The 19344-nt window shown below is 37.8% G+C and overlaps 1 long non-coding RNA gene and 4 gene segments (V, D, J or C); 2 read left to right on the top strand and 3 right to left on the bottom strand.

The window, feature by feature from the left end:
- The first annotated feature begins 790 nt into the window (after positions 1-790).
- On the top strand, positions 791-3126 carry LOC135740630 (Ig lambda-2 chain C region-like). The segment is given in 2 exon segments: positions 791-848; positions 2807-3126. Coding segments are annotated over 2 exon segments (378 nt in total).
- Positions 3127-6723: 3597 nt separating this feature from the next.
- Positions 6724-7448, bottom strand: LOC135740443 (immunoglobulin kappa variable 1-12-like). The segment is given in 2 exon segments: positions 6724-7059; positions 7161-7448. Coding segments are annotated over 2 exon segments (387 nt in total).
- A 776-nt stretch (positions 7449-8224) lies between these two features.
- Positions 8225-10062, top strand: LOC135740444 (Ig lambda-2 chain C region-like). The segment is given in 2 exon segments: positions 8225-8326; positions 9613-10062. Coding segments are annotated over 2 exon segments (354 nt in total).
- A 2311-nt stretch (positions 10063-12373) lies between these two features.
- LOC135740593 (uncharacterized) lies at positions 12374-17201 on the bottom strand. Its single transcript, XR_010529219.2, has 5 exons — positions 17028-17201; positions 16566-16617; positions 15817-15978; positions 15596-15688; positions 12374-12507 (listed from the first exon to the last, which is right to left on the bottom strand). It is a non-coding gene; the product is annotated as an uncharacterized lncRNA (long non-coding RNA).
- A 643-nt stretch (positions 17202-17844) lies between these two features.
- On the bottom strand, positions 17845-18316 carry LOC141281389 (immunoglobulin kappa variable 1-8-like). The segment is given in 2 exon segments: positions 17845-18164; positions 18268-18316. Coding segments are annotated over 2 exon segments (369 nt in total).
- Between the last annotated feature and the right edge of the window lie 1028 nt (positions 18317-19344).

Raw genomic sequence — 19344 nt, 5'->3', positions numbered from 1 at the left:
CCAACGTCCATATTGATAAATCTCAAAGTCACCGTGGTTTTGGGTGTACGCAAGGTGTACGCTGGAAATTTGGTGTACGCACTTTTGATAAATGAGGGCCATTGTGTGTATTTCCACTGACTGCGCTCCGAATCCGTCACAGCTCCGGCCATCCGCAGCCCTCCGGCACAAATACTCAGAGCTTCTATTTTTGACGGATGCCGGACAGCTCCGCAGGGCAGAGCCATGACTTTATCGCGTGATCATACCTGAATTCACGAGAACTCGTGTTTTTTTATTAAATCTTTGCAATACAAACATTACAAACACACACAAATAAAGTCATTAATACAGAAACAACAAATAATAGACAGGAACAGAGCCAGGGGAGTTTCAAATAAATACATTAAAGATAAAGCATATATAAATGTTTTAGCAGCCTTCTTATTTTTTGAATTTTGAATGGATTTGATGTACTGCTCTGTCTATGCGAGATCTCGTGTTGGGATCTCGGCTGGTTTGTAAAAACGTCATAATTCAACGGCATAATGGGCAGAGACAGAACTAGGTATCGCGCGATCATCACGTGAATTTGCGAGACCTCGTCACTTCAGCACGCAGCCGCTCTGCAACAAAAACGGAACTGGTGGGTATTGGCGGACGGCAGAGTGCGGAGACGTAACGCAGCGGAGCTGATCTGCAGCTGCTCCGCAGTCGGTGGAAATCCGGGGTTAGAGTCAAAATTCTCACACATCAATCAGATCCTTCAATAGATAAAAGGGCCTGAATCAGTTCACTGGGCTTTGGAACAATGGATCCACAGAGAAATGAAAGAATAGGTCGAGGAGAAGGAGGAGTAAGAGGAGGAGGTAGAAAAGGAGGAGGACGTGGTGAAAGAGGAAGAGGGAGACGAAGGGCAAGGTGACAAGCAGTCTCAGATGAAATTCGAGCCACTCTAGTTGACCATGTCCTATCCATGGTATGATTATGAGGGAGGCTGAGCAACGAGTAAAGCCAAATTTGAGTGGCTTCACTGTCGCCCCATCTTCAGAGCTTTCAGGGAGGAAAACAGATAGATGTTTTTACAGTAAGACTGCTCTGTACAGTAACTTTAGTGTGCTTACACTGTTGGACTATGACACTGGAATAAAGAAATGCATCAAATTGTCTTCCATACACACAAGGATCAAGAATCAAGCATTTGCATCAAATGGCAAACACTTCTTTCATAATACAGTTTTTCTCAATTGCTAAAACACTAAAACCTGTTGGCTGAACCAAATGCTCAGTTGCTTGAACCCACTGATTGAATCAGTCACTCTTTTGGCAAAACCATAAGCACTTTTCACCTGTTTAGACACTACTTGCCAACACATTTTCATTGTGATGCACCCATGGTGCATAATGGTGAACACAGTTGACAAAAGTCAAACACAATAAAAGCACAAGTGTCACTACTTGAACACAACTACTCAAAATTGTATCACACTTGTGGGTAAGGATATGAGGGAACGTATACAGTAAGACAGTTCAGAAAGCACTGGTTTGTGAGGCCCTACAATAAATAGAAATCTGAGATGAAGAGTTTGTGTGAGAGGAGGTCGAGGTGGTCAGTGAAGACAAAGAACAGTAATATCTGAGCTACTGTGATTGACCGTGTTCTGCATAAGATTTCTGTTTTGTCTTTTTGTACAAGTGCTAAATGCACAGTTTGTTTTTGTTTTGCAACATGCATTTAGCCTACAGTAAAAAAATAAACATTTATTTCTCAAGCTTCAAGGGATAGTTCACCCAAAAATGAAAATTCTGTCATCATTTACTCACTTTCATGTTGTTACAAACCTGTAAATGTCTTTGTTCTGATGAACACAAAGGAAGATATTTTGAGGAATGGTTGTAAGCAAACCATTCATGGACCCCATATACATTTTTCCTACTGTGGAAGTGAATGGGGTCCACGAATGGTTTGGTTATAAACATTTCTCAATATATTTTCCTTTGTGTTCATCAGAACAAAGAAATGTGCTCCAGAGTGAGATTTTGTTTGATTAAAAAGTTGACCAAAACTCTTTGACTTTGATATTTTCACAAGTAAAAGTGTCAGCACATAACAAAACAACAAGAGATGAAACCGCGATTAAACCGCTTATCACAGAACGCCACGCAAGCGCAGTGAGACCCGATTAAATATTTACACAAACTTCTGTTACAAACCTTTATAAGATTCACTATGATAGAATAAAATCATATTAAACATATTTTACATTCTTAACACATCTGACAATAAATTATGACATTTTTATGTGCACTGTAAAAAATCTTTGCTGCCTTAATTTTTTTGTTGAATCAGCTCAGATTTACAAGTCATGTCAACTTACTATTATTTATGTTGGCAAGAGATGAGTTACTACAACTTATAAAAGAAAGTTGACACGAAGTTATAACAACTCATCTTTAGTCAAGATAAATAATAGTAAGTTGAAATGACTTGTAAATCTGAGTTGATTCAACAAAAATTTTTTTACAATGTGTTTGCGAGATGTTTTAATATGAAGTGATTTACAATGCAGTCAAGATATTGTACAGATTTTGGGATTCAAACCCATGACCTTGTTGTTGCTGCCACTTGAGTCACAGGAAACAAATATTCATATAAAATATTGTTTTATTATTACTGTGTTTGTGTTATAATAAGTGTAGTGCATTAACAGAGTAAATGATATTAACTGATGATATGATATTAAAAACAGAATATATATTTTATTATGGATTATTTGATTTATTTTTAATCTCTTGATCTTTTTCTCTGTGTATCTCTGTATGTCAGGTGTAAGTCGTCCTCAAGTGATCGTCCTGCCGCCGTCCAGTGAAGAGATTTCCAGCAAGAAGACAGCAACACTGATGTGTGTGGCCAGCAATGGTTTCCCTTCAGACTGGAGTCTGAGCTGGAAAGTGAATGGGAAGATGTCAGGATCTCAGGAGAACAGAGCTGGAGTCCTACAGAAAGACGGCGGTCTGTACAGCTGGAGCAGCAGTCTGATTCTCACTGAACAAGAATGGATCAACAGAGACTCAGTGATCTGTGAGATCAGTCGGGAAGGTCAGACAGTCACTGGAGAAGTGAAGAAAGATCTGTGTTCTGAGTAGATCCTCTCTTCTTCTCATCTCTTCTTCTCATTCATGTCTCACATCAACAGTCTGTGTCTCTGTTTTATTCATTCTGTCTGCTTTTAATAAACGTCAATAAAAGTGAAGTAACATTATATTCTCTTGATTTCTTTTGTCTCTTTTATAAATGTGTTGATACTTCAGGAGTTCACACATCTCACATTTATAAATAAACTTCACTCAATGAAGCATGAAGACACCTGCAGATAAACTGACACAAGACCAGAAAGACAAACCAGCAACCCCTTACATTTGATCTTATGAATGTCATGAATATTAAAACAGAAGACGTACTGTGAGAAAAGATAATAAAACATCATTATAAATCAGTTTTTATTTGACTAGTTTTAGTGTTTGTTGATTTTATTGGAGGAACATCAAACTCTTGTGTCTGAACATCTGCTCTGTTCTGAGAGGAACTGAATCTCTTCATCCTGAAGATACAAATATGAGTTGAACTCTCAGTTTCACTCTTTGACTCTTTATTCTCTGAAATGAGACGCTGATGAGTTTAACTGATGGATGAAGAAATGAGCTTTGATCAGATTCAACACTTCACAATGAGTCTGATCTCAGAAGTCAGATTACAGTTTTTTTCAGTCGCTAACAAGCGTTTGTCCAATCAGTTGTCACATTTTTAAAACTCTAAACACAATTAGCGCAGCATCGGTCTTTTGTGGCCATACCATTCATTCATTTCATGTCGTTTTCACACAATATGCAGTCAGTAAACACATTTCCACAATGCTTACATTTTCTTAACAGACAAGCTATACCTCCCACCAAAATTATGGATTGTTTTTGTATTTACAAATGCTTACACACAACATCCCACAATAGCAAAAACAATATTCCAAACCATAGATACAATATAAAAACCTTTATGTTGGGTAAATTGAGCCAACCACAGCTGATTCTAGTCTGGCTTAGGTTATTTTTTCTTTTACACTGATACTTATACAGTAAAAGGAGGACTTTGAGGAGTGATGTTTTTGAAAACAGAAACAGACAAACACTGTAATGTCTGGACGAGGAAGCAAGGGGCACATGGAGAAGAGCAGGCCCAGTGAGAGGTGAAGTGAGAGATGCAGGAGCAGTGAGAGGCCCAGTGAGAGGTGCAGTGAGAGGTGCAGGAGCAGTGAGAGGTGCAGGAGCAGTGAGAGATGCAGGAGCAGTGAGAGGTGCAGGAGCAGTGAGAGGTGCAGGAGCAGTGAGAGGTGCAGGAGCAGTGAGAGATGCAGGAGCAGTGAGAGGTGCAGGAGCAGTGAGAGATGCAGGAGCAGTGAGAGATGCAGGAGCAGTGAGAGGTGCAGGTGCAGTGAGAGATGCAGGAGCAGTGAGAGGTGCAGGAGCAGTGAGAGATGCAGGAGCAGTGAGAGGTGCAGGAGCAGTGAGAGGTGCAGGAGCAGTGAGAGGTGCAGGAGCAGTGAGAGATGCAGGAGCAGTGAGAGGTGCAGGAGCAGTGAGAGATGCAGGAGCAGTGAGAGATGCAGGAGCAGTGAGAGGTGCAGGTGCAGTGAGAGATGCAGGAGCAGTGAGAGGTGCAGGAGCAGTGAGAGATGCAGGAGCAGTGAGAGGTGCAGGTGCAGTGAGAGGTGCAGTTGCAGTGAGAGGAGCAGTTAGAGGTGCAGGAGCAGTGAGAGGTGCAGGGTCAGTAAGAGGAGCAGACCCAAGGAGAGGGCAATGTAGAGGTGTAAGAATGCGTGGTGGTGGCATTCCAAGGGCTGCAAAAACAGTAGTCAGTGATGAAATTCACTGATTTCAGTAAGAGAGGCTGGTGAAAGAGTGCAGCCCAATTTTAGGAGGTTGCCTCCATTATACGCATCTTTCAACACACAACATCCCACAATAGCAAAAACAATATTCCAAACCATAGATACAATATAAAAACCTTTATGTTGGGTAAATTGAGCCAACCACAGCTGATTCTAGTCTGGCTTAGGTTATTTTTTCTTTTACACTGATACTTATACAGTAAAAGGAGGACTTTGAGGAGTGATGTTTTTGAAAACAGAAACAGACAAACACTGTAATGTCTGGACGAGGAAGCAAGGGGCACATGGAGAAGAGCAGGCCCAGTGAGAGGTGAAGTGAGAGATGCAGGAGCAGTGAGAGGCCCAGTGAGAGGTGCAGTGAGAGGTGCAGGAGCAGTGAGAGGTGCAGGAGCAGTGAGAGATGCAGGAGCAGTGAGAGGTGCAGGAGCAGTGAGAGGTGCAGGAGCAGTGAGAGGTGCAGGAGCAGTGAGAGATGCAGGAGCAGTGAGAGGTGCAGGAGCAGTGAGAGATGCAGGAGCAGTGAGAGATGCAGGAGCAGTGAGAGGTGCAGGTGCAGTGAGAGATGCAGGAGCAGTGAGAGGTGCAGGAGCAGTGAGAGATGCAGGAGCAGTGAGAGGTGCAGGTGCAGTGAGAGGTGCAGTTGCAGTGAGAGGAGCAGTTAGAGGTGCAGGAGCAGTGAGAGGTGCAGGGTCAGTAAGAGGAGCAGACCCAAGGAGAGGGCAATGTAGAGGTGTAAGAATGCGTGGTGGTGGCATTCCAAGGGCTGCAAAAACAGTAGTCAGTGATGAAATTCACTGATTTCAGTAAGAGAGGCTGGTGAAAGAGTGCAGCCCAATTTTAGGAGGTTGCCTCCATTATACGCATCTTTCAACAAACCAACAGGTAAGTATTGCATTTTACATGGATTGTTTCTATTCTCACTTGACATGTCAATAAGGTCATACAGTAATGCATATGTAAAAAGTTTTGTCCCTCTAAAGAATGCAACGTCTTCCACCCTCTGAGGGAAGAGGAAAGCTCCTCAAAAATTATCAAGATCAATACTGTAAAACTTTTTCTGTTCTATCATATTGTGTTTCTACTTTACCTCCTGTAGTCAAGAGTAAGGGGAAAAACGGCTTTTTACTGAAATGCTTTTGAATGTGAACATTGCTGTACATGTGGACACACAGTTCCCAACCAAGACATTTAGCATAAAAACAGTGGATTGCATGTTTTGCATGCAAATACCTGTAAAACTGAAACATAAAAGTCTATGCAGTTTTTGTAATGTAAACAATAGCCAGTATTTTGAAACCTGGTGTACTTTAATTGATTGCATGTACCTTGTGAAGTGAAAAGAAGTGTTATTCTTTGAAAGAATAATTTTATTTTGAGTCAGATTTCCAGTGTTTTGGTAAAGTTAGTGTGTGCAGAGAAAGATTTGTTCTATTTTGAAATGAAGAGTTAGTATTTATTTAACAAAATGTGTTTTTGAGAAGAAAATTATGCATTTGGCCAATTGTGTTTTGTAGGTGGAAAACTGTGTTAAGTGTTTAGAAAAATTATCTGAAGTATGGGTAAGTGCTTGTTAGCGATTGAAAAAAACTGTAATATATTGAATTTTTAGAGAAGATCAAATGAAGAAATGTTTGTTAACCATGTACTTCAATATTCAAGATTTATTTCTCACATCCACAGATATATAAATGCACAACTTTGCGTCATGTGTGTGTGTGTGTGTGTGTGTGTGTGTATAGCTGCAGTATCTGTCAGGTGTATCTGTGCAGTCTGACTGAAGGAGGTTTTTGTACGACTCTTTTTCACTGTGTGAACACAGTTTTACTGTTGATATAGTGTTCACTCGTACAGTAATAATCTCCTTCATCTTCAGTCTGAACTTCACTGATGCTCAGAGTAAAATCTGTTTTTGATCCACTGCCACTGAATCTTGATGGAGTTCCAGACTGAACGTTGCTTACAGAGTATATCAGGAGTTTAGGAGCTTCTCCAGGTTTCTGTAAGTACCAGGATAAAGGGTGATAAACCCAGCCCTGTGGGATTTCAGGGTTAGTTTTACAGGTGATAGTAACTGTGTCTCGTAGATGAACAGATTTGACTGCAGGTGTCTGAATGACGGTCACTTCACCTCTTGATTCTACATAAAGAAAATAAAAATATGAGTAAAGATTCAGAATGAATGAATTATTTAGCACAGAGGATGAAGTTTAATCAGATGAATTTTAATGTTGTTCTCACCTCTGAAACAGAAACAAGTTAACATCCAGATGAAGATGCTGATGAAGGTCATGGTGACTGTGAGTTTAGATTTCTGATGATGAACTTCTGATGCGTCTATAAAAAATCCTCAAGTCTTTCCAATGCAAAGAGTCTCTATGCAAATTTATCTTTACTATCTTTTCACAGATCATCAGACTGTGCATTATTAAATCCTTTCATTATTTACAATGGATTGATAAACATCATCAAACCCCAAATTAAACAAAACAATGAAAATATTACCAATGCATGGACTTTCTGATTTCTACAAACACCGTTGAGAACAGATTATGAAAATCTTTTTGCTCAATACAGCAGATATTTGACTTACAGAGATGTGTAAGATATGAATGAAGTATTCACAATGTCAATCTGATCATTACATTTACAAGACACATTTGTGTTGGGATATTTCTGTGTTTGATTTGTTGAAGTTTTATCTTACCACTCTTATCACCTGCATTTATCTTGTGGCTTTTCATGAACAGGACACAGAGATGAGATCAGATTTAATAATAAAAATAATCACACTGTATACATACTATGGTCATTTTGGTAAGGTTTTGTGTTTACTTTTCAAACACTGATTTAAATTACATACACAATACAAAGTGAAAAGTTATCAACTTAAAAAATACTTTAATTGGTAACACCTAATTTTTCAACTGTTAAGATAAAAAATGTAAGTTGATTAAAATTAATTTTGTTGTTGTTGTTATCAATTGAAGAAACTTTTAAAGTGGACTCAACTTTTTACAGTGAGCAGACAGACAGCATTCAGTGATCTGATGTGATATCTACATGCAGTCAGTAGACTAAAAACCTTGAGTCTTAGATGTATGATTCAATCTTTTATTCACAGTTTATCACTGACTATTAAACATTCAGTTGAAGTTGGATTACAATAAAGATTTACTTCTGTTATTCTAAGAAATTCTGTTATTTTTGTATAGTTCCAGAGAAATACAAATAAAATAATTAAATAACTTAATAAAAGCATTGTTAAGCATGAATTTGTATTGTGTTAAATGTGTTTGTTATAGAGTCAGAGTTAGTGAAGCGTTCAGAGGTTTTTGTACAGCTGCTCAGTTTGTTTCTATCACTGTGGTGGATGTTCGGCACCGGCACGAGACTGGAAGTTGGTAGTAAGTACAAAATAATTTTAACATTTACTTGCAATTGATTTTGATATACAATTAAGTTAAGTATCACTCATCTTACATTCCTTCTATTTATTAATTTGTTTGTTTGTTTGTTTATAATTGTCAGTCAGGGTGCTTTAAGTATTAACATTTCTGTTGCAGACTTTGTGCCATATTGTACTGTTAAATGTGTTAAATGCTCATAGAGCCAAGTTTTAAAAATGAACACAACAAAATGTAAAATCATTATCATGATGTATTAAACGCAAGGATTAAAAAGAATTCATAGAAGTTGAACTACATTTGTTTTATCTTGTACTTTTTTATTTAATCCATTATGCAATCATTGTAAACGATATTTTAACAGCCTTTGCACAAATACAATTTTTGAAAAACAAAAGTAAATAAAATAAAAAGACAAAAATCGAAAAGAGTAATGATACAATATTTTTTTATATTCGTGTATATATTTAGATTTTTCCTCTATTTGTGCTCATCTGGGTATCTGACAGCAGGGCTACTTTCATGTTTGTCGTGGTGCGCATCAAGTATTAATTGAAATATTAAAATAATGGATAGCTTAGTTTAGATGTCTCCAATTGAAGCGAGACTTGATTGTAGATGTTGCTTTGCCAATTTCTCAGGAATCTAATTTCGTGCCTTTACAAATATTCTACATGTTTTCCACGTGCAACAAACGGCAAAGCATAACTATACACAAAGTGGATGTTTGTATTTTGTGTGCTGTTTATACGCAAAAATTACTTTTGCGTGCAATTTGTGGTGTGTGTATAAAACAAACTTATTGTGTAGCCTGCATATAATACGCACTTGACGCACACCACTAAACATAACTGAGGGGTTAACAGTGCGTATCAAATGCACACAAAATGTAACTTCTGAATTAATACTAGAATGCCAAATACAAACAGAAACTCGTGCTATTGATATGCAGCGTTATTGTAGTGCGACACAATTGAATTTGAAAATACTCTGTAAAATATGGTGGTCGTTCATTTTTTCTAATAGGCCTACGTTTGGTGACGTATTTAACTGAAATTATTTGATAATTGACAATCCGTGATGTTATTGTTATCGTCAATATTTAACTTTTGAGCAGAACCTATCAAATTTTTGTGAAAAAATGTTGCATAACTTATTTTAAATACAGAGCATTTTTTAGGCATAACTTTGAAATAATAGGCTAATAGATTTTGAATATTTGAATTTTTTTTTTTTTTTGTCAATTAATCTCTTGATCTTTTTCTCTGTGTATCTCTGTATGTCAGGTGTGTCTGCTCCTAAAGTGATCGTCCTGCCGCCGTCCAGTGAAGAGATTTCCAGCAAGAAGACAGCAACAGTGATGTGTGTGGCCAGCAATGGTTTCCCTTCAGACTGGAGTCTGAGCTGGAAAGTGAATGGGAAGATGTCAGGATCTCAGGAGAACAGAGCTGGAGTCCTACAGAAAGACGGCGGTCTGTACAGCTGGAGCAGCAGTCTGACTCTCACTGAACAAGAATGGATCAACAGAGACTCAGTGATCTGTGAGATCAGTCGGGAAGGTCAGACAGTCACTGGAGAAGTGAAGAAAGATCTGTGTTCTGAGTAGATCCTCTCTTCTTCTCATCTCTTCTTCTCATTCATGTCTCACATCAACAGTGGACAACTATTCATACAACACTCTGTGTCTCTGCTTTATTCATTCTCTATGCTTTTCAATAAAGAAATATTAAATATTGCTTCTTTGTCTTGTGATTTCTTTTGAATTTGAACAATGAGTATATTGATCATTGGTTTCTAAATAAACTTCACTCAATGAAGCATGAAGACACCTGCAGATAAACTGACACAAGACCAGAAAGACAAACAAGCAAACATTTACATTTGATCTTATGAATTTCATGAATATTAAAACAGAAGACGTACTGTGAGAAAAGATAATAAAACATCATAATAAATTAGTTTTATTTAATTAGTTTTAGTGTTTGTTGATTTTATTGGAGGAACATCAAACTCTTGTGTCTGAACATCTGCTCTGTTCTGAGAGGAACTGAATCTCTTCATCCTGAAGATACAAATATGAGTTGAACTCTCAGTTTCACTCTTTAACTCTTTATTCTCTGAAATGAGACGCTGATGAGTTTAACTGATGGATGAAGAAATGAGCTTTGATCAGATTCAACACTTCACAATGAGTCTGATCTCAGAAGTCAGATTAATATATTGAATATTTAGAGAAGATCAAATGAAGAAATGTTTTTAACCTGCACTTCAACATTCAAGATTTATTTCTCACATCCACAGATATATAAATACACAACTATAGCAGTGAAATCTGACAAACTCTCTATAGTCTGTGTATAAGATAAATACTTTATAAATGTAAATGTTGAGGAGTCTGATGGTCTGAATGAAGAAGCTCCTCATGAGTTTCTCAGTTTTAGTTATCAGACTACAGAAGACTCGTGTGTGATTTTATCAGACTGAACAGAGAGATCACTCGCTCGTCTCTGACACTCATAGATTTCTGTCTGAACTCACTGATAGTCTTCACTTCAAAACACAACATTCAGCTGGAAATGAAAACTCAATGAGTGATTATAGTTTCAGACAAACTAAACTAAACTAAACTTACACTGTAAAATGTAATTTGTTGACTTTACTTAAAAAAACTTAGGAAACCGATTGCCTCAAATTTTTAAAGTAAAGTTGACAATCAATTTTTAAGTTGTTGTAGCTGAGAAGAAATGTGTAAGGACAACTCATATCATGGTAGTACACTTGAGTACAGTTAACGCAAAATCATTAGTTATGATGACAAAAATTTTTTTAGTACAGACAACTCATGTCATGGTAGTAAAGTGAACTTAAAAATCATTAGCTCCCATCACTAAGGAAATGTCAGTTCAGACAACTGAGTTATGTTCAGTTAGCAGTACTCATTAAGGCAAGTTATCCTTACAAGGCTAAGTGTTCACAATACTAAGGAAATCTTAGGAAACCGATTGCCTTAAAATATTCAAGTAAACTTTACTCAAAAGTTTTAAGTTGTTGAAACAAAGAGAGACAACAGTTTGAATGAATCAATGAAACACTTTATTTGATTGAAACAGATCAATACAGTGAACTGCACATCCAATAAGAGAGAATTTGAATTTTGAAAAAAGACATAAAAACCCAACAAATCACACATTCACCATTACACAAAACCAAGACCAAATGACAAAAAAAAAATATTTCCATCAATAATGTAGATACACCATAAATGTGTGTGTGTGTGTGTGTGTGTGTGTGTGTGTGTGTGTGTGTGTGTGTGTGTGTGTGTAAAACAAAGAACTTCACTACTCACTGCACAGTAGATTTTTGAGTGATTGAATTTTGGGCCTTAAAGGAACACGCAGACATTTTGGGTTTTTACCTTATTCACCATATCCCCCAGAGTTAGATAAGTCCATACATACCTTTTTCATCTCTGTGCGTCCTGTAACTCTGTCTGACGTACCCACCGCTAGCTTGGCTTAGCAAAAAGACTGGAAGTAAATGGCTCCAGCTAGCATACTGCTCCAAATAAGTGACAAATTAACGCAAACATTTTCCAATTTATATGTTGCGATTTGTATAGTCACAGTGTGTACAAATAACAAGGTCATATGAGACAGACATCTTTTAACATTATACATACAGGAAACTATATTCTCAGATGAAGCACTGATACTTGGGCGGAGTGATTAGCACAACTCTCTCCTCACCAGGGGACTTCTCTGGTGCTGCGAGCAAATCACTCCACCCAAGTAGCAGTGCTTCTATAGTTCCCTGTATGTATACTGTTAGAAGATGGCTGTGTCTCATATGACCTTGTTATTTGTACATGCTGTGACTATACAAATCACAACATATAAATAGGAAAATGTTTGCGTTATTTTGTCACTTATAGGGAGCAGTATGCTAGCTGAAGCCATTTACTTACAATCTTTGTGCTAAGCTAAGCTAGCGGTGGGTGCGTCAGACAAAGTTACAGGACACACAGAGATAAAAATGGTATGTATGGACTTATCTAACTCTGGGGAATACAGTGAATAAGCTAAAAACCCAAAATGTTGGTGTGTTCCTTGAGGTGGGATACCTTCAGGGATTACTGTTAGGATCTCAATGGAGGTGTTGGCCAGTTCCGGTTCATCACAGTCCTAAAAACACAATTACATGAGATATTATTACACAATTCCACATTGATATACAACCTTGCATTTAGGTAGAAAAAACAAAGCAGCCACTTTAGAAAGAAGGTTGATAGGTAGTCTTGATCAGGACCAATTGAGGGTATCTCACATCTGCTCATATTTACATCTGAAGAGGCATTAGCTGATGACAACAGTTAGCTATTCTACAATGTGATAACACAAACCTTGCACTCTATTGACAGTTCTGTAAAATGGATAAGCCATATTCAACAGGGAAACAACATATGAGAAGAAAAAATACCTACAATTCTAACAAGGCTTTGCTGTTGTCCCAGAGGACAGTTGACATTTTTGTACATAATCATTTCACTCTTACACTGGTCATTTGTGAGATTAGTAGAACCCTCTCATTAACACCTGAAGATGTGTACCATTAAACAAGCATGCAAACTGGTCATGGGTTAAAAAAAGGTGAGAAGGGTATGCGAGGATGGTGGGGGAGTGGGTCATATGACGGATTCTTTTATGCTTGCTGCTAACAAAGCATCCTACCCTAATGGAAGCTTATGAAATGTACCCTCCGGCTAGTTTGACACATTAGCCTTATTGAGTTAGCCCTACCATTTGTTCCAAAAACGTGATAGAACAACACCTCCAATGTTTTTGTTGTAGCAAGATATTTTAAGACAACCTTTTTACTAGTAAGTCACCATTGTTTGTTTGACCCATAATGCATTATGGACCGTGACGTAGACCGGTCCAAGCACCGCTACAAACAAAAGGCAAATAAACTATAACATTATCAAGTAAAGCGATTACCTCAATTAGCGAGCGAAATGTCTGCCATTCAAGCCTTTCCAATTTGAGCCTCAACATGCCGTAAACACAGAGGAAGGTATATTTCGCTCGCTAACTGAGGTAATAGCTTATCTTGATAACGTTATTGTTTATTTGCCTTGTGTTTGTAGCAGCGCTTGGAGCCATCTACATCAGTCCAGAATGCATTATGGGTAAACATTTCTTAAAATATCGCTACAACGAAAACATTGGAGTGTTCTTCTATCACGTTTGTGGGGCAAAACGTTAGGGCTAACCCAAAAAGGCTAATTTGTTAAACTAGCCAGAGGTCCTTTTAACTTAAATTTCCAATAAGCATAACCTATGCATTACACATTGTACTGAGCAGTAGGGCTGGGCGAGAAATCGACTGCGATTCTCATGCGCATTTCATCAGTAAAGCTGGCTCCGTGATTAATAGTAAATCACCATCACCTGCTTTCAGGTGGAGCAGCATTTACTACACAGAGCCGTATTTCACAGAGAAGCTCGGCAAAATCTCATGCATTATCAGAGGTGAAATTTCACGATTACGAACACGATTTTGCCTAGCTTCTCAGTAAAATACGGCTCTGTGTAGTAAATGCTACTGCATTTGAAAGCAGGTGATGGCGACTTATTACTAATCATGAAACCAGCTTTACTGATAAGATACGCATGAGAATTGCAGTCAATTTATGGCCCAGCTCTACTCTACTACTGTGCAGTTTGCATTGCATGTCGAAATTGCATATGGCATATATGAAAATAATAGGCCACTTTTATGACACTGTTGTTTCCAAATCTGGAGGTGCTGTGGCATTTGCAATGCATGTGTTGTGACCCCTCTCGGCCATAGGGTTGCTGCGGTGACAGAATTTTCCCACCGGTTAATCGGTGCGTGACAACCCCGATGATACCGGTTTCACAGGGTGGGAGGGGCTTACTTTTTTAATTTGAATTAGATGCAACTGTTTAAATGCAGCGCTTGCGTAGGCTGTCTTAAAGGAATAGTCTACTCATTTTCAATATTAAACTATGTTATTACCTTAACTAAGAAGAGTTGATACATCCCTCTATCATCTGTGTGCGTGCACGTAAGCGCTGGAGCGCGCTGCGACACTTCGATAGCATTTAGCTTAGCCCCATTCATTCAGTGGTACCACTCAGAGATAAAGTTAGAAGTGACCAAACACATCAACGTTTTTCCTATTTAAGACGAGTAGTTATACGAGCAAGTTTGGTGGTACAAAATAAAACGTAGCGCTTTTCTAAGCGGATTTAAAAGAGGAACTATATTTTAATGCGGAATAGCACTTTTGAGAGTACTTCGACTCGGCGCAGTAACACCCTCCCTCTCCCATTATGAGAGGGAGAAGGGGAGCGGACTTTTCAGGCGAGTCGAAGTACTCACAAAAGTGCTATTACGCCATAAAATATAGTTCCTCTTTTAAATCCGCTTAGAAAAGCGCTACGTTTTATTTTGTACCACCAAACTTGCTCATATAACTACTCATCTTAAATAGGGAAAACGTTGATGTGTTTGGTCACTTCTAACTTTATCTCTGATTGGTACCATTGAATGAATGGGGCTAAGCTAAATGCTATCGAAGTGTCGCAGCGCGCTCCACCGCTTACGTGCAAGCACACAGATGATAGAGGGATATAGTTAGTTAAGGCAATAACATAGTTTAATATTGAAAATGAGTAGACTATTCCTTTAAATCTCATATGAATTTGCATGCAATGCGAGCGCAACAGCTGGTTTAATTAAGTGCTTGAGTCAATGTGCACAGGTACTTCAGAACCTGCCAGTCCCAAGGAGAGCATCCGGCTACTCCTCTATAAAGTGCTGCTTGAATGATGGGTTTATTATTATTTGTAATGAAAAACGCAACAACAAAACGATCTCGCTTACATTAAACATCATATATGTATATTATAACAAAAATGAGTAAGCATACGGCTTCTGCCATCGTCTGGTCAGTCGCTCGCCTCACACACTCTGACAGGAATAAATGAAATCTGACACCGGCTGCTCTGTGATGATGCGCGTTCAGCTCTGCTGAATTCAGGCAGAAGACACATTCATGTTTGCTGTCTCTAACGAAACTAAATGATTTAATTACAAAAAAATATCAAAACGACGGTGAAAGACGGTATCGCGGTGGGCAAGTGATCTAACCGGTAAGAGGCTGACACACTGGTAATCACTGTTACACCGACTATCGCGACAAGCCTACTCGGCCACTGTAAATTAGCACCTGAAACTACTTACAAAGTATGTCTTGAAGAAGTCTTTGTTCTCATCTCCAAGGAGGATGGGAAGGCCACGGAGGACTGCTGTTCTCTTAGCAGTAACATCTGTATTCTGAAAGATAATTTCATACATAGCACCCATAAATGGTCAAGGACCATCAATTAACAGCTCTGAAAATACAATGTGGTTACACTATTTTGCTGACACCATTAAATCATTAATGTGCATGAGAAACTTACCCCCAGTGCGATTTGATGATGCAAATACGCCTTAAGTATCTGGCCGGTACATCCACCCTTGGACTTGAAAATGTCAAGACAGCGAGGAGTGTATTTGTCCAGTTCTTTGAAAAACTCGATTTTGAGGTTTTTGCTGGTTAACCGAAAGAACTCTTACAGAACCTAAAGAAACAGACAAATGAGCATTTAATGAAGTCATTTTGGATGCGTTTTAATAACAAATCACTAGGTCACACTGGCCAGAAAACTAGTATTACACAAACCTCGAAAATGAATATATTACTGCAACTTGTGCATCCAATCAGCTCTAATGAACGCTTTCTTTGTAAGGCATAAAGGATACATGTATGTATATTGCCCTGCTACTCATTCCATTACAACAGGCTATCTGAATATAACAAATTGTATATGTATGTATTTTATGCTTAGAATTAGTCAAGGGGGTTGTATGGTTATTTGGTTATATGGTTTATCATAACTTTCTATTCAGCAAGTTTCATTAATTGTGCATAATGACATGTGCAGCAACTGCATAGGTTTAGTATCTGGTATTTTTCAGTAATGCAGTTATTTTGGGAAAATTTTAAATAATTGCAGGCTGAGTTGAGGTGCCCTTAATTTTCTGCTTGGGCCAAAATGTTAAATAAATAACCTCAATTATTTTAAAATCACAAAAATACCAAATGCCCTTTCAATAGAAAAATATATCCCACCTTTAATATCGGAGCACATAACAGTAAGTTACAAACCTTGAGCGGGAGCGTGAAGTGCACTTCCTGCTTGGCAGTCTCTGCATTAATGCTAATGTTAAAAACAGAAACAAATATTCGAATCTCAAAATTAAAAATCGAATGAATATATGAATATTCTCATCCAGACCTCCTGCTTAACAGCTGAGCTAGCAGATAAGTTAAAGTTTTACTGTGCCATCGCCAGTTATAGCCGATGCACGCAACAGTTAACAAGCACATTGCATTTGGCGATATGAATTCATATTTACAGTTTAAGAAATTTGAGATTTACAAGGTGGGACAATGACAAGGTGGTTAGCTAGCTTTAGCTTAAACCTTACCTCACAAACAAAACTCAGCTCAGAACATTAACAGAACATAGTCCTGACTTTACTAAATTGTAGAAATACATTTAACCTACAAACAGACTGAAGTATTACATACATGGCCTCTCCAAATTAACATTTTGCATGCTCTTACCTTCAAACCAAATCCAGACAAACGTTCTTTTGCCGCGTGATGGTTCAAATCCAACGTCTCAGGAGGAACTGCGCATGTGCAATCTCTTCTTCGTTGATTTGTATTGGCGGTTGGCATCCAGCATGGTGCATTACCGCCACCAAGTGTTGGGAGTGTGTGGAGACACTCATACTTCTCAAGTAAAGGTTACTGAAGTATGATAAGTTTAATTACTCTCCTCACCAAAATGCTGTGTCAACTTATTGTAAGCTAGTAGAGTCAACAAATTATGGAGCAACTAGTTATGATCACTATTTATTTTTAAGTAAAGTAAGCTATTACATTTTACAGTGTATTTAGTGTTGAGACACTCTGCTGTTTTATACACAAACACAGACCTGCTGTGTGTGTGTGTGTGCGTGTGCGTGTGTGTGTGTGTGTGTGTGTGTGTGTGTGTGTGTGTGTGTGTGGCCGGGTAATTATCACGTTGTGGGGACCAATTGTCCCCACAAAGATAGGAATACCAGTGTTTTTGTGACCTTGTGGGGACATTTTGATGTCCCCATGAGTAAACAAGCTTATAAATCTAACAAGATGATGTTTATTGAAAATCTAAGGTACAAGAAAGTTTTCTGTGATGGTTGGGGTTAGGGAATGGGGCAGGTAAGGGGAATAGAATATACGGTTTGTATGGTATAAAATGCATTACGTCTATGGAATGTCCCCACAAAACATGGAAACCAGAATGTGTGTGTGTGTGTGTGTGTGTGTACAGCTGCAGTATCTGTCAGGTGTATCTGTGCAGTCTGACTGAAGGAGGTTTTTGTACGACTCTTTATCACTGTGTGAACACACCACCACTGTGATAACTCTGACAGTAATAATCTCCTGCATCTTCAGTCTGAACTCCACTGATGCTCAAGGTCAAATCTGTGTTTGCTCCACTGCCACTGAATCTTGATGGAGTTCCAGACTGAAGGTTTTTTGTCCAAGATATCAGGAGTTTAGGAGCTTCTCCAGGTTTCTTTAAGTACCAGTGCACACTGGGTGTGCTATAGCCTGTAGGAGAACTGAGTTTACAGTTCATAGTAACAGAGTCTCCTCGTGCTGCAGTTTTCACTGAAGGACTTTGAGTTACTGTGTACTGTGATTTACACCCTGAAAAATAAATCATAAATAAGAATTAAATATAGGTATAGAATTAATTCAAATATTTCCAGCATGTTTTATAAATAAGGTAAATATGTATAGTTGATTCTACCTTGTAACGAGAATAAAAGTGTCCAGATTAAGATGATGGTGAAGGTCATTGTTGATGTTTAGTTTTGTGTGTTGTGTTGAGTTATGAAGTGTTAAACTCACAGCACTATAAACTCTCAGAGATCTGAAACATCTCATCTGATATGCAAACAGATTATGAAAATCTTCTTGCTCAATACAGCAGATATCTGACTTACAGAGATGTGTAAGATATGAATGAGGTCTTCACAATGTCAATTTCATCATTACATTTACAAGAAACATTTGTTTTGAGATATTTCTGTGTTTGATTTGTTGAAGTTTTTTTCTGTCCACTTTTATCACCTGCATTTATTTTTTATCTTTCAGATCTTCATTAACAGGACACAGAGATGAGATCTGATTTAATAAAAATAATTGCAGTGTATACATGGTCATTTTAGTAAGGTTTTGTGTCTCTTGTTAAACACTGATTGGAATTACACAGAAAAAATAATATGTACTAATTTTTTCTTTTGCAAGTTTTTAAGAAAACGAAAAGATGATTTTAAATTAACAAATAAGTAGATTTTACTTAAGTTTTCTAAGTAAAGTTAAATTACACTGTTAAAATATATGATGTTACTGAAACATTAAGTACTTTTAAGGCTGACATATTTAATTGAATCTTCCCGAATTAATCACGTAAAATTCCTTCTTTTCCTTACATATTTATTATTACCACATTATGAAGAGCAAGTAAGAAAAGACTGATCCCAGTACTAACATTAGCACAGTTATTGCTCATTGAGTGAATTAACACACATCATGATTTTCATCATGTCACCTATTGTCTATAAACAAGCAGCACTTTTCTGAATGATTGTTACCACAAAACTCAAATAGGAAACAGAAACTCTACTAAATCTCAAAGATAAATGAACCTTAAACACTAATAATGCTTTCTTTTTGGTTAAAAACACATAAAACAGAGTTTAATTTCAAATTATACTTCCCAAATGCAGTCCCATGCAAAGCATGGTGGGAACAACAAGTTCACTGACCACTGACTAGTTAGTTATGTTTACTAAAATCATTCATGTAGTTTCAACACAAAATT

The sequence above is a fragment of the Paramisgurnus dabryanus genome, chromosome 22 (assembly GCF_030506205.2).
Source record: "Paramisgurnus dabryanus chromosome 22, PD_genome_1.1, whole genome shotgun sequence".
Classification (NCBI taxonomy): Eukaryota; Metazoa; Chordata; class Actinopteri; order Cypriniformes; family Cobitidae; genus Paramisgurnus; species Paramisgurnus dabryanus.
This window is presented reverse-complemented; position numbering and strand designations above follow the sequence as displayed.